Below are 13,455 nucleotides of genomic sequence, written 5' to 3'. Positions count from 1 at the left end.
TAATTTTCTCTCTCTCTCTCTCTCTCTCTCTATATATATATATTTTTTTAGTTGTCCAGATCATTTCTTTCTATTTTTTAGTAGAGACGGGGGTCTCGCTCTTGCTCAGGCTGGTCTTGAACTCCTGACCTTGAGCGATTCATCCGCCTCAGCTTCCCAGAGTGCTGGGATTACAGGCGTGAGCCACCGCGCCCATCCACCAAGAAGCAGCTTTATGTCTTGAGCTACTTCTGTGAAGTAGGAAAGAAGTAGCTTTATCTCTTGAGCTACTTCTGTGAAGTAGGAAAGCAATTGTAAAACTTTCCTTCTAAATCAGAAATTAAATATATTTTTGTGGGCAACCCATATACAACTGTTTGACTTTTGTGGAATGGGCTTTATTATCCTTGCTGTTTATGATACTTTGGGAATACAAACTTCTTTAAATTATTGCTTTTTAATGTCTGAAAGGTACTGGGGACAAATGTCATTCTTGTTGAATCTATTAAAAAAGGCAACATAAATTAGCCCCTCAATCTTCTTTATTATTAAAAATATTCATAAAACAAATGTTATCACCATGTTTATGGATGCTCACAGGCAGTTACACAACTACTATGAACAACTTACAAGAAAGAATTTACTTTCTTCCAACTGTATGGGTTAGCAACATGGTATGATTCCTGAGACATCTTAGCAAATGCATATTGTCAGCTACTTTCTTTGCTTAAAATTACACTTTGCATAAGTATCTCAAATCAAATATATATATTGTCCTAATGGAGTAACAAAAGTGGACTTGAGGAGAAAACATAGTAATATAATAAGATGTGGTCTAACAAAAAATAAAAACCTATAAAATGTGCTGTCTGATAACATCCAGCTATTGTTAATACGAGAATGTATTACATGGATGGATACTTTCCGGACAGCCCTTATTTATATATTTATATTTATACACACACACACACACACACATATATATACTGTTTAGTTGAACTTGCCATATGTTTTTTTTTTTCTTTTCTTTTTTTCTTTTAGGCACATCATCTTTGCTCCGAGTAGCCACAACAAATATGCTGGAGAATCATTTCCTGGGATCTACGACGCTATGTTTGATATTGAATATAAAGCAGACCCTCATTGGGCCTGGACAGAAGTAAAGAAACATATTTCTATTGCAGCTTTTACAATTCAGGCAGCAGCAGGGACTCTGAAAGAAGTGTTAGAATAAGGTCTTAGCTAAGTGGCTAGCCATTAAAGGTGTTGCTGAAAGTCTGATGATAAAATTTATCTTTCTTTTTGATAACTCATAAAGCCAGAGTATCCTAAAATCTTGCTTTTCATGTCATGTTTTGATTATAGCCTTCTGTCTTGTTTGTCTGTAACGAGTTTTTTGGCTCTTTAAAAATTCATAACTACCTAACCAAAGTGTTACTCTGACAAAATAAAAAAATCCTATCATGAAGCACAAAGAAGGTAACAGAAAATTCCCTAAAATAAATTATGGCAAGGAATTTGAATTCTCACACATTGCTCGTGGTAGTGAAAAATGGTAAAACCACTTTGGAAAACAGTTTGGCATCTTCTTATAAAGTTAAATATACACTTACTTTATGACCCCAAAATTCTGCCTCTACATATTTACTCAAGAGAAGCAAAAACAATCACCACAAAAAGACTCTTGTATACATGTTCACATTCATAGGAACTTAGGGTGGAAACAACTCAAATGTCAATCAACAGATGAATGGATAAAGTGTGGCATATCCACAATGGACTATTACTCAGCAGTAAAAATAACTGTCAATACATGAAATATAACTGGCAGACATTGTTGAGGGAAAGAAGCCAGACACAAAACAAGTACATAATATATGATCCTATTTATATGTAGAAGTGGCAAAATTAATCTATGGTGTTAGAAATTAGTGATTGCCTGGGCAAGTGGTAGACAGGGGAGGATGACGCAGAAAAGCGTGAGGAAACCCTCTCCTATAGACGGGAATTTTCAATATCTTGATCTGGGTGGTAGTTACATAGGTGTATACATATGTCAAACCTGGTCAAACTGTAAACTTAAATGATTGCAAAAGAACCACAAACAAGTCTGGCAAGGATTTTTGCCAGAAAAACACACCCTGTCTTGTGAAATCACCACAGAATGTTAAAGTCAGGAAAAAGTTAGTAATATCTGTACTTTTGATAACTTCAACTCTACTGAATAAAAATGTAAGTCTAATAGGTGATAAAAATAGCTGCCATACTGGGCACGGTAGCTCATGTCCATAAATCCTAGCACTTTGGGAAGCCAAGGCGGGAGGATTACGTGAGGCCAGAAGTTTAAAACCACCTGAGCAAGTGCAAGACCCTGTCTCAAAAAAAAAAAAAAAAGCTGCCACAAATCCTCATATTCTAACTCCTATAAATTTATCAGCATCTGCAAACTTTTATGCAGAGCCTAATGACTCAGAATTACAGGTAAACTGACTCAAAGCTTCAATAAACTTGGCTATTCAACTACTTCACCAAAAAGAATAAGCTGTAAATTCTTATTATAATACAATAATTTATTTTAATCATTTAAAAAATCTAAACATGTTCAATCAGAAGTTGTCTAATAGAAAACTATTTAACAAATAGAAAACTACTAAACAAAAAAAACATGTGAAATGTAATGACATACTTTAACCCACAAATTGTAAAAATTGGTTCCATAGAGGAAACTGGGCAGAATGATAATATATATGACACAGCGTGTTTACTACAGCATTTATCATAGTGAAAAGTGACAAAGTAAATATCAATGGGGAACTAACTTACAGCATAATATAAAAGTAATCATAAAACTGATGTTTACATTTTTCATTTATGTGGTAAATTGTCCATGACTTAATGATAAAACTAAATATACAAATATCAAATAAAACGTCAACAGTGAAACAACCCAAGTGCCCATCAATACATGAGTGGATTAATAAAATGTGATGTATGTATACCATGGAATACTATTCAGCTGTAACAAACAATGGTGATCTAGCACCTCTTGTATTTTCCTGTGTAGAGCTGGAACCCATTCTACTAAGTGAAGTATCCCAAGAATGGAAAAATAAGCACCACATGTACTCATCAGCAAATTGGTTTCACTGATCAACACCTGACTGCACATATAGGAATAACATTTATCGGGCGTCGGGCAGATGGGAGAGAAGGGGATGGATATATACATACATAATGAGTGCGATGCACACTATCTGGGCGATGGACATGCTTGAAGCTCTGACGGGGGGGTGGGGCAAGGGCAACATACGTAACCTAAACATTTGTACCCCCATAATATGCAGAAATAAAAAAATAAATAATTTAGGCCGGGCGCGGTGTCTCACGCCTGTAATCCTAGCACTCTGGGAGGCCAAGGCGGGTGGATCGCTCAAGGTCAGGAGTTCGAGACCAGCCTGAGCAAGAGCGAGACCCCGTCTCTACTAAAAAATAGAAAGAAATGATCTGGACAACTAAAAATATATATATATATAAATTAGCCGGGCATGGTAGCGCATGCCTGTAGTCCCAGCTACTTGGGAGGCTGAGGCAGAAGGATCGTTTGAGCCCAGGAGTTTGAGGTTGCTGTGAGCTAGGCTGACACCACGGCACTCTAGCCCGGGCAAAAAGAGTAAGACTTTGTCTCAAAAAAAATAAATAAATAAATAAAATAAATAAATAATTTAAAAAGTCAACAGTGCTTACATTGGGATGGTGGACTTCATTGTACTCTATTTTTTCTCAACTGCTTGAATTTTTTATATCAGAACATATTCCTTTTGTAAAGGGTAAAATAGTATAGTTATAATAACTGTTTTCATTTTAAACAGAAAAAAGTGTACAGAGTTCTGGGATGCAATACAGTTCACAAATAATAATCCTATTTGTATTTTTGTAATTTACTAGTTTTTTCTGAGGATATAAATAATTCATTTACATATGCATACATTGGCCATGTTAACATTTCTCCTATTTAGTTCAGAATTTCAAAAATATCAACTAATTGATCCTTGAGCTTTCAAGTATAGAAATGAGGTTAGAGTAAAATAGTAACCTTTGAAATAATTATAATACTAAAACAAATTTTAGCCTTTTTCTTATCATTGCTTCTCAATTTTATGAAGCCATTTGTAGGGGCCGTCCCTGGGCAAAATTGGCTTAAGCCCAGAGTCAGCGAAACTGGGCGTGCTCTCCTTGGCGCCAGAGGCCAACAGGTCCGCACACGGCCTGTTGGACAAACAGAACTATTCCTCATGACAGATAGCTTTATGATAGATAACCAAGCGCCTGGGGTCTTGCAAACAAGCCAAGGCATCTCATTGTCCTGCATAGGGTAATGAGATAAAGAAGTTAAGATACAAGAAGTTAAGATGCAAACGTCTGCTTCCCTTAAGCAATCGTCTGGAAGGAATGAAAATGTGTTTCCTCAAGACGCCCAAGGTAGTCACGTGCCAGGAAGTAGCTGCCGGACATAGAAAAACTATATAATAAAGCGACTGGTAGAATTATTTACTTCAGTCTTGTACGTCTTGTGTGTGTCTGTGTGTTTCTTTCTGTGTCCATCCCCCGTTCTGCAATCCGGGCCGCGACACCATTTGCTTTTTTTGTCCTTTCAGTAACTTGTATTCATGCACTTCTCCCACTTCCCAATGTGATTACTCTAAATTCAGAGGAGCAGTATTTTATCTTTCACTTAAATGATGCAAAAGTTCCTTTCATATTGCCTCACTTCCTTTCCCCCTGTGTTACAATTATACTATCTACAGCCAAAATGATCTTCCTAAATGTGATCATGCTAAATGCTATTTAAAAACCCTTCAATAGGCGCTTTCACTCCCAGAAATGTAGTAGTCCTGGTAGACAGACCAGTTACAGTATCTAGGAAAAAAAATGGATCAAATGCAAAATACTTGATACATTAAAAGAGCTGTGGAAGCACTGAAGACTAGATGTAGTAAAAGTCTCTGGGGTCCTTCCTAGACAGCAGAGACTACCCATTGTTTTCTTTCCTGGGGGCATTTGCCAATTCTGAGGATAGGCTAAATATCAGGCTTGGCATGAATTAAGATACTTTACTGGGGGAAAATCAGCAGAGCTTTTGATGGCTGCATTAATTACCTTGATGTACTGGAATCTAGAGTAGCTCCAACCCCAATACTGAGGGGATAGGGAAGAAAGTTTGGGGGCTGAGTAGTTTTCTAACAGGCCAATGCCATCTCTCAACTCCAGCCTTTTTCGCATCCTGGTCTTTTTCCTTGAAAACCTTCCCCTCTCTTCTATTTGTGTGGCTAACTCCCTGTTTTCCAGGACTTTGCTACCCTTCATTTAAGCAATCTGTAAGGTCTACCAAGTATGTTCCAAACCATGTTTTTACAGGCTTAAAATTTTAGCATAATTTGTATTGAATGACCTATTTTCCTTGTTGGAAACTTCCTTGGAAGCAGACACTCCGTGTTTGGCTAATTATCCCTAGCATATACAAAAGTGACCAAAAGTGTTTTTTGAATCACACAAAATAATTAAGGGATGGCTATAATATTAAAGATGCTTAATCACTAAAAATGCTGAACTTTTAAGAAATTGTCTTTCCCTTGTAATGTGATGGGACACTTTCCCTTTCCACAATTGAGAACCTAGCTAATTTTACATGACTAAAATGAGACAATCTGTTTGCCTAACACACCAATACTTAATTTTAAATCATTTCACTCAACCCATTACAGTGACTTACTTGCCCATGTACATGGTCCTCTAATCATCCACGTCTAAGAACACAGATGCAGAATAATGTTCAGAGCCTAGATGATAATAAGGCCATCAGGCTTATATGCACAAGCCTTTAGAACAAACTGCCAGCGAGTGACAAATTCATCACCATGGCATTTTACTTTGAATCAGTCCTACAGCTGCACTGCAGAATCCATCTCTAATTCTTGTCAACTACCCTTTAAAGGTTCTTAAGAAAATCAATGGCTCAACTGACTGCTGCAAAAATTCAAAGCACAGTATCTTTTATTGTAATTTAATCATTCGGTACTAAGAAAAACACTAAGCAATGGCAGTTTCAATTTTGGGTCTTGCATTGTGACTTAGATGTCTTCAGTGTCATGGTTAAGAGTTTAAGGACTTTGGAGTCAGTCTCACATTTTAAAATCAAATTTCATCATTTATTATATGATTTGAGGCAAGTCATGCAGCTTTCCTTTGCCTCCATTTCTCCTGTAAGAAGAGTAGTAATATACTGGTACTTTATGTAATCATGGGGATGTTCTGCAGAGTAAATGAAAAGTCATTATAAAGCACTTACTAAGTGTTTGCCATATTCTAATTGTGCAAAAAAAAAAAAGCTATCAATATATTTACAGCATCAAGTTACTTCTTGTAACTAATAATTTCTAAATTCCTACAGCTAAATCACAAATAGAATTTTTGAAGTGCACTCTAATCTAATCAAGTGAATTAAGACTTGTGATTAGACACCTACTTTTCCTGAAGGTTTTAAATTATCTTGCTGTTGGCTTCCTGCTCCCTTAAATTTGTTTCCCTCTTCTGCCCCCTACTTAGTCTTTTCCAGCTGATAAATTTAAGTAGCTTTATTGTTGGGAGAGAGGACGGGGGACTTGAAGGAATCTCTAAGACATCAGTAACAGCTCAAATTGGCTTCTAAAATAAAGTAGGCAGTCTGGGCCCAATCTGTTATAAGGAATTTTTACATAAAATTATAATGAACCCATTAATTCTAACCAGCCTAAAGTATCAAACATTTAAAACACATGCATTTTCTTGTACCTTAAGAACATATCATGCCTAACTAAACTGTTTTACTGGATTTACTTATTCCCAGACCTGTGTACTCATACTTACATCATACTCAAAAGCTGGGATTATAATTCTTTTCTGAATGAAAGGAAGATGCCCATAAAGCTCAGCATTCTATCAATTTGCATCCTCAAAGTTAGTTTACAACTCACTAGTTTCAACTCCGGGTAAATTATTAATATTTTAACAGTGTCATGAATTAGTTTACTCTACCATAAAATAATAATAGACCCCACCTCATAGAGTTGTCATGAGGATTACGTTAATTTTCATTAAAGTTCTTATAACAGTAACCAGCTAATAAATGCTACGTCTGACATTTGTAAGAGCCAACCCATATGCCAAGTACCAGAAAATGGGGATACAATGGTCAGCCAAAATATAAAGTCAAATATACATGTGGTTTATAAGGGGACACAGACACTAACAAGTTCATAATACAATAAAATATGAATAAATATGAAACTACAAACTAAAATAAACATTATGAAGGATCACACTGTTTTAAAACATTAGTATGTCCATCTAATCACTTTTTTGGAGGAGAGGAAAGTACCTCAAGTTCAGAGAGATTTCCGATTTCCAGATTTAGTCTCTAATCTCACTTTAATAGCAAAGTTTTAAAAAAGGATAATCCAACGATCAAATTATTTGAACAGCATCTCTGCTTAGTCAAAAATGAATGGCAAATTAAATTATTTTGACACACTGCTGGGTGTGGTGGCTTACATCTGTAATCCTAGCACTTTGGAAGGCCCAGGTGGAAGAATCACTTGAGGCCAGGAGTTTGAGACCAACAAAATAGCAAGACTCCCTTTCTACAAAAAATAGAAAAATTAGCTGGGTGTCACGGTGTACGCCTATAGTCCCAACTACTTGGGAAGGTGAGGCAGGAGGGTTGCTTGAGCCCAGGAGTTTGAAGTTGCACTGAGCAATGATGATCACACCACTGCACTCTAGCCTGGACCACAGAGGAAGAACCTGTCTCTAAAAATGAAAAAATAAATAAATAAATAATTTTGACAAGCAACATAAAAATGTTTACGACTGGAAGTTTTATTTTATTTCAATGGACATTAAAGATGGCCTCTTAAACTAGAAAACTAAGAAAAGTCACATTAATGAGCACTTAATGAAAAGTCTTTAGAAAGACTATTCTTAAAGGAATTTTTCAGAACTAAGCATTTTATAAAAACTTAGAATCAATAACTATGCAGAAGAAAAAATTTGTGAGTTTGGTATTTAGAGATAATGCTACATGTATAAAACCACGGGCACCTACAATTAACAAAGACAAGCCATGCAACACTACCAGATAAAGTTGTTAGATACCTGGGCAGTAGGGAAGCAGTAAAGTATAAAACAATCAAAAACAAAAACAACCTCCCACTTATAAAACAATTAAAAGAAATAAAACAAAAACCTTATCAACAAAACCTAAAAAAAAGCTGGACTCAGCTTGCATTTTAGAACCAAGGACATGAAATTATGGTATTGGTAAAAGAGAACAAAGCAAATAACAAATATGAATGCCAGGTCTAAATAATTTGCAATAAAACAACATCAATAAAAAATAACCTGTTGATGTTCAAACAGGTAACTTAAAATTATCTGTTAAAAAAAAAAAAAAAGAGTACACACCCAAATGACCTAAAACAGACACCAGCCCTCATAAATTAGTTTTTAAAAGTTTACTTATTGTAGGTGTATGCATGACATGAATTTTTAAGCTAAGGAATGACTGGTTTTTTAAAAAAGCAAGGGGTTGGGAGACAATAACTCAAAGTCCCCTTAGAATATCTGAAAGAATTAAGATTTTCTTTACTCTTTGATGGTTCAAGAATTTTCTAAAGAAAATCAAAAAAGTTAACAAGAATTAAAATCCCTGGCATAATATAAATTATAATAAAGTAAAATAATTATAGTCCTTTGCCAGTATATGGTTACACCAAAAAGTTATACATCATCAACCTGTAAACATCTGTTGATTCCAATTCATATTTTTAATTGTTAATAAATTACTAGCTTAAATTATTACCAAAAAAAGTAGGGGTGGTCTCAAGACCTAGACCTCAAGAGTTCCACTGAAAACAGACAGTTAAAAACTAAATGTTCTACTTCATTTAACAGTATTGTACCAACGTTAATTTCTTAGTTTGGTAAACATTTTATGGTAATATAAGATTTTAACATAAGGAAAAGATTAATATAGGATATAAGAACTCTTGTAATACTGTTTGTACAACTCTTCTGTAAACCTAAAATTTATCTCAAAATAAGAGGTTAAAAAGAAAGCTCAACTTCTTAGGACATGACTTCCTTTATACAAGTAAATGTGGTAGGCAAAAAAATAGCATTTTAAGTTTCTCATGTTGAGTTTAGTTACCAAGTTCATGATACACCTGGTTACTAAGTGTATAATACACCTAGCTTTGACTGCTTCACTACAGTAAGTTCTCCGAATGTTAAGAAAGACAAAGCATATTTCGAGAGAAAGGATTCAATAAAATTAAATATTTTTATTAACTTTTTGACAAATTGATAGTAAAACATATTTTACCTAACTATAACTGTCCCCCTTTATGGATAAGTCTAAGATAAATATCATTCAGATTTTTATCTGGACAACAAATTCAAAGACTCTTAGGAATAAAAAACAAAATAAGATGGTTACTAACGTAACCAAACTAAATACACAAGCTGTATATAAGAAAAGAAATCAGTGTTTTGTAACTGAATCTGAGGTTACAATAATCCACTTGCTTTAAATAATAGTTCAATTACATATAACAGATTAAGATATTGTTTGAGGGAAAACAGCCTCAAGAAGGAAGCATTAAAAAAGGTATATCATTACCTTTGATCGAAATATCAACCTTCCCCCCTGCCCCCGCCAAATAAACAAGACTTTATGTCTCTAAAATGAACCCAGGTTCCTAAATCATAAACGAACTTTTAAAAATACATCTCAAAGTACTAGACATTTATGCATTCTATCTGGGTACAATTTTTACTGCGAAAAATTTGTAATAGCATTTTAATGTCATGAAAGTCGGGTTGCCAGATTTTGTCTTTATTTGTAACAGAGCTTAATTTTTTTAATAATTATATAACTACATCTAATTGTCATTTGCTAAGGGTAGTAGAAGGATATATACACTTTATTAACTAGCACGTCTGCAAATTTTTCTTTACGAGAATTCCATTAATACCAAGAAAAGGAAAACACTCAACGGGTTTGAGAAATAAACCACCCTTTTCATTTTTAATTTATATAAGCCTAATTAATTCCCAAATTTATTAAGTTCTGTCAGAGTCTGGCCTTGATAACATTTCTTAATTTTTTTGATTTCTGCACTGTCTCAAAAAGTAACTTATCCTTTAATCAGTCCAATTAGCATAAACAATCTAATTCCATGTTACCTATATTTAATAAATAAAATACAATATATAATCAACGTTGTATCACTATAATTGTGAAGCTCTTCATGAAAACCTTAAAGAAAAAAAAAATTCCAAAAGAATTAAGCTGTTTTATTTAACATATAGTAGACAGCTGTCGTAAAGTAAGTTTGTATATTTAGTTTTCTCATCCCTTAATGTATTTCCACAAACCTTTAAGTCTATAATTTTACAGATACAGCTTTCCATCAGGGAGCTGAGATATATATAATTTCTTTTTATATGGATCTAAAAGTTTTTAGAGGGTTTAATCTGTAAATCAGGTACAATTTAGTCATACACCATACACAGACACTTAAATAATCAGAAAAGATTTTTAACATTATTGCTTAGTCTTATAAAATGGTGAATTTTAACCAAATTGATGCCCCAGTACTTGTATTTATATTTCCTATACTCTTAAATCATAATGCTTGGCAAGTAATTCAAGTTTTGATGTAATTTTTAAATTAAATTAGTTGTAAACAAATTCTCAATTGTTAACCAATGCATATATCCCCCTTTAACTACTTACTATATACTACCACAGAATTAATTCTCCTAAAAAAAAGTAATCATGCCACATGGAAAAAAACAATGCAGAGCTTCATCTCTTCCTTAGGTGTTTTCAAGTATTATAGGAACACAAATCCATGAAAAAACTGATTAAAAATTTGACATGTCACCTTGCTTTTACTAATTATGGGCTAACAGAGATTTGAAAAAAATGGTCCTTAATATTTCTCTGCTTAACACAGTATTATACTAAGAAATACTGCAATTATGTTTATGAGCTATTTTCCAGCTTCCTCAAGTACAAGACAAACTACGGTTCTATCAGTGAGGAGACATGAATAATCAATCTTATGTAAGTAAAAAGGAAGACGGGAGGCACAAAAAAATAAACTGACTTTGGTTTTTAAAAACCTGATCTTGACCCTGAAATGCCAGATTTAGCAACAACACAAGAACAAAACAAGATTACAGCAGCAAGCCACCATTTCATCATACATTAAGAATTTTGAAATAGGTAATAGCATTCCCCCCTCTCACTCAATCTGCTATATCTTTTTGTTTTTCCTGCTTTTTGGTTGCAGGCAGTTCAAGGCTTGCCCATTGCATAGGTTCAGCTTTTCTCATGGTGATCTCAATCTTTGTTGCAGTCATAGTTACATAACTTCGCTTTACATCAATTACCTGAAACACATCAAAAAGAATTACAATAAACCTGGGTGCTTTTATTAGTTTCAGAGGAAAACAAAAGTCTTGTTTATGCTAATAACCCCCAAACCAAGATTCTAAGGCCATTTTTATACTTAGACAAACTTTTGGGGAAGATATAATTGTTAAGTTATTCGTGTACTTTGCATCATTAATGCTTACTGCCTTTTATTCTACAAATGGTATTTTAAATTATTAGAAAAAATTCTTATAGATTGATAATACTTACACCCCATAATTTCACATTTTGATGAAATTCCTTCTCTCTTTCAAATACAATGTGCACATTTAACTGAAAAATATACAGAAAGTTAATTGATCAAATTCAAATTAAAGGTTTATATTTGCTGATTGTAAAAATAAGACATTGATACAATCAATTAAGCTATTTTAAGAAACTGCTAATTTATTTTTTTATGAGAAGACCATTAGCACACAAGAAAAACTGACTTGAAGTTTCATAGTGAGAACTAAGTACCATATTATTTTCAATTTTTTTAACTGTAGCTCTCAGATCTTACACACTATATTACTTGACAAATCTTCTAAGCTACTATGTCTCCAGAATGCTTCACAAGAAACTATTATGCAGAGATTTTCATTTAAAATAGAATTTCATGAATTTAATTTTTTCATATGGAAGAGACCATAAGATCTTAAAATCAGCTGAAGTCTGAACAATATTTTATTACATAATACATTAACATAAAGGACAACGTGTAGAAGAGAATTTTTACTCCAAGTTATTTAGTGTACTTACCAATGTACTATTTGCTTCTACTCGACTAAGTTCTGGAAGTGAATTTTTAGCATATACTGAAATGGTGACTTCACCCCCGGTCTGATGCCAGTCATGCCTACATGGAACAACTTTTTTCCCCTGTAACATAAGAATTTTGTAAGTTTAAAAAGTGCCACATAATTAACTTCTTAAAAAGAGAAATCTGACCCATCCGATTGAGAAAAAATGACCATACCCAACTAAGCACTTGATGTTTTTACAGCAAACATCAAGAAGTTTAAACAACAAAATACACCATGATACAAAAATTCTTCAGTTTTATAATTTGAGAACAAAGTTTATCCCTTCCATTTGTTTCTTCTCTTTTATGACCACAGTATTAATATGCATTTAAAAAGACAATTTAAGAAGTCCTACTAAACTTTATCCAATTTTAACATTCTATAATCCACTAAGTACTGTCCCTCAACACAGTCTTTGAAATGAAAAAGACATTTGCTTAGTGGGATCAGACAACACCTTAACCTCATGCACAGAATCTTCAACTTATATTTTCTACAAATCAGAATTTTGGGGGAAACCTGACCACTTTTAACTCTCTACTACTGGTACTGAATACTCATTTTCCTCTCATGTTAACATTAAGAAAAAAATGAGAATTTGTGGAATGTTTTGATAACTATTATGAAAATAATTATTACATATTTCTACGTTCTTTTTTTAAAAGCAGCAAATGGTGATTTGTTTTATAAATGAGAACAATTTATTTACATAATTCAGGAAACATTCTGAGAAGCTACCCTTGTAAAGACACTATTTACATTTTGGTACAATTACACTCAATTCAATTTAAATTACATATATCACTCACATTTTGCCCTTAGCTACTAGCTTAAATACTTAATACTTGATAATTGCATATATGAAATAAAAATAATACATCATTCCTTTAAGGGTTATACTCTGAAAACTTTAACATAATAGAAAAAATTTTACTTTTTTGAACTACAACTTTCAAACTTTTGAACCTGGGAAAAAATATACAGACAGACTACACTTTTTGCTAATAAAACATTCCTGGAAGTTTTGTGTTAGATGGAGTATTATAACTTCAGGGGTATGTTTATAATATCCAACCGTATTACTGAAAAGCAACTATAGAATACTCAAGTGTTGAATAAATATCTAAACTATTAAATTTGAAAATTTAAAAC

General features: G+C 33.4%; 2 protein-coding genes across 2 annotated transcripts in view; one reads left to right on the top strand and one right to left on the bottom strand.

Annotated features, from left to right (window-relative positions):
- The window catches only part of NAALAD2 (N-acetylated alpha-linked acidic dipeptidase 2), a 46,939-nt gene extending 45,726 nt beyond the window's left edge, over window positions 1–1,213 (top strand). Inside the window, exon 19 of the mRNA XM_012652652.1 lies at window positions 1,021–1,213. Within this exon, the coding sequence (XP_012508106.1) occupies window positions 1,021–1,213 (193 nt within the window). The remainder of the gene's footprint in view (window positions 1–1,020) is intronic.
- Window positions 1,214–9,894: 8,681 nt separating this feature from the next.
- CHORDC1 (cysteine and histidine-rich domain (CHORD) containing 1) overlaps window positions 9,895–13,455 on the bottom strand; it is a 21,378-nt gene continuing 17,817 nt past the window's right edge. The window contains exons 9-11 of the mRNA XM_012652653.1: window positions 12,260–12,379; window positions 11,729–11,791; window positions 9,895–11,475 (exon numbers count right to left, since the gene is read on the bottom strand). Of these exons, the coding sequence (XP_012508107.1) occupies window positions 11,332–11,475; window positions 11,729–11,791; window positions 12,260–12,379 (327 nt within the window). The 3' untranslated portion in view covers window positions 9,895–11,331. The remainder of the gene's footprint in view (window positions 11,476–11,728; window positions 11,792–12,259; window positions 12,380–13,455) is intronic.

The sequence above is a fragment of the Propithecus coquereli genome, unplaced genomic scaffold (genome assembly GCF_000956105.1).
Source record: "Propithecus coquereli isolate 6110/MARCELLA unplaced genomic scaffold, Pcoq_1.0 Scaffold393, whole genome shotgun sequence".
Taxonomy (NCBI): domain Eukaryota; kingdom Metazoa; phylum Chordata; class Mammalia; order Primates; family Indriidae; genus Propithecus; species Propithecus coquereli.
This window is presented reverse-complemented; position numbering and strand designations above follow the sequence as displayed.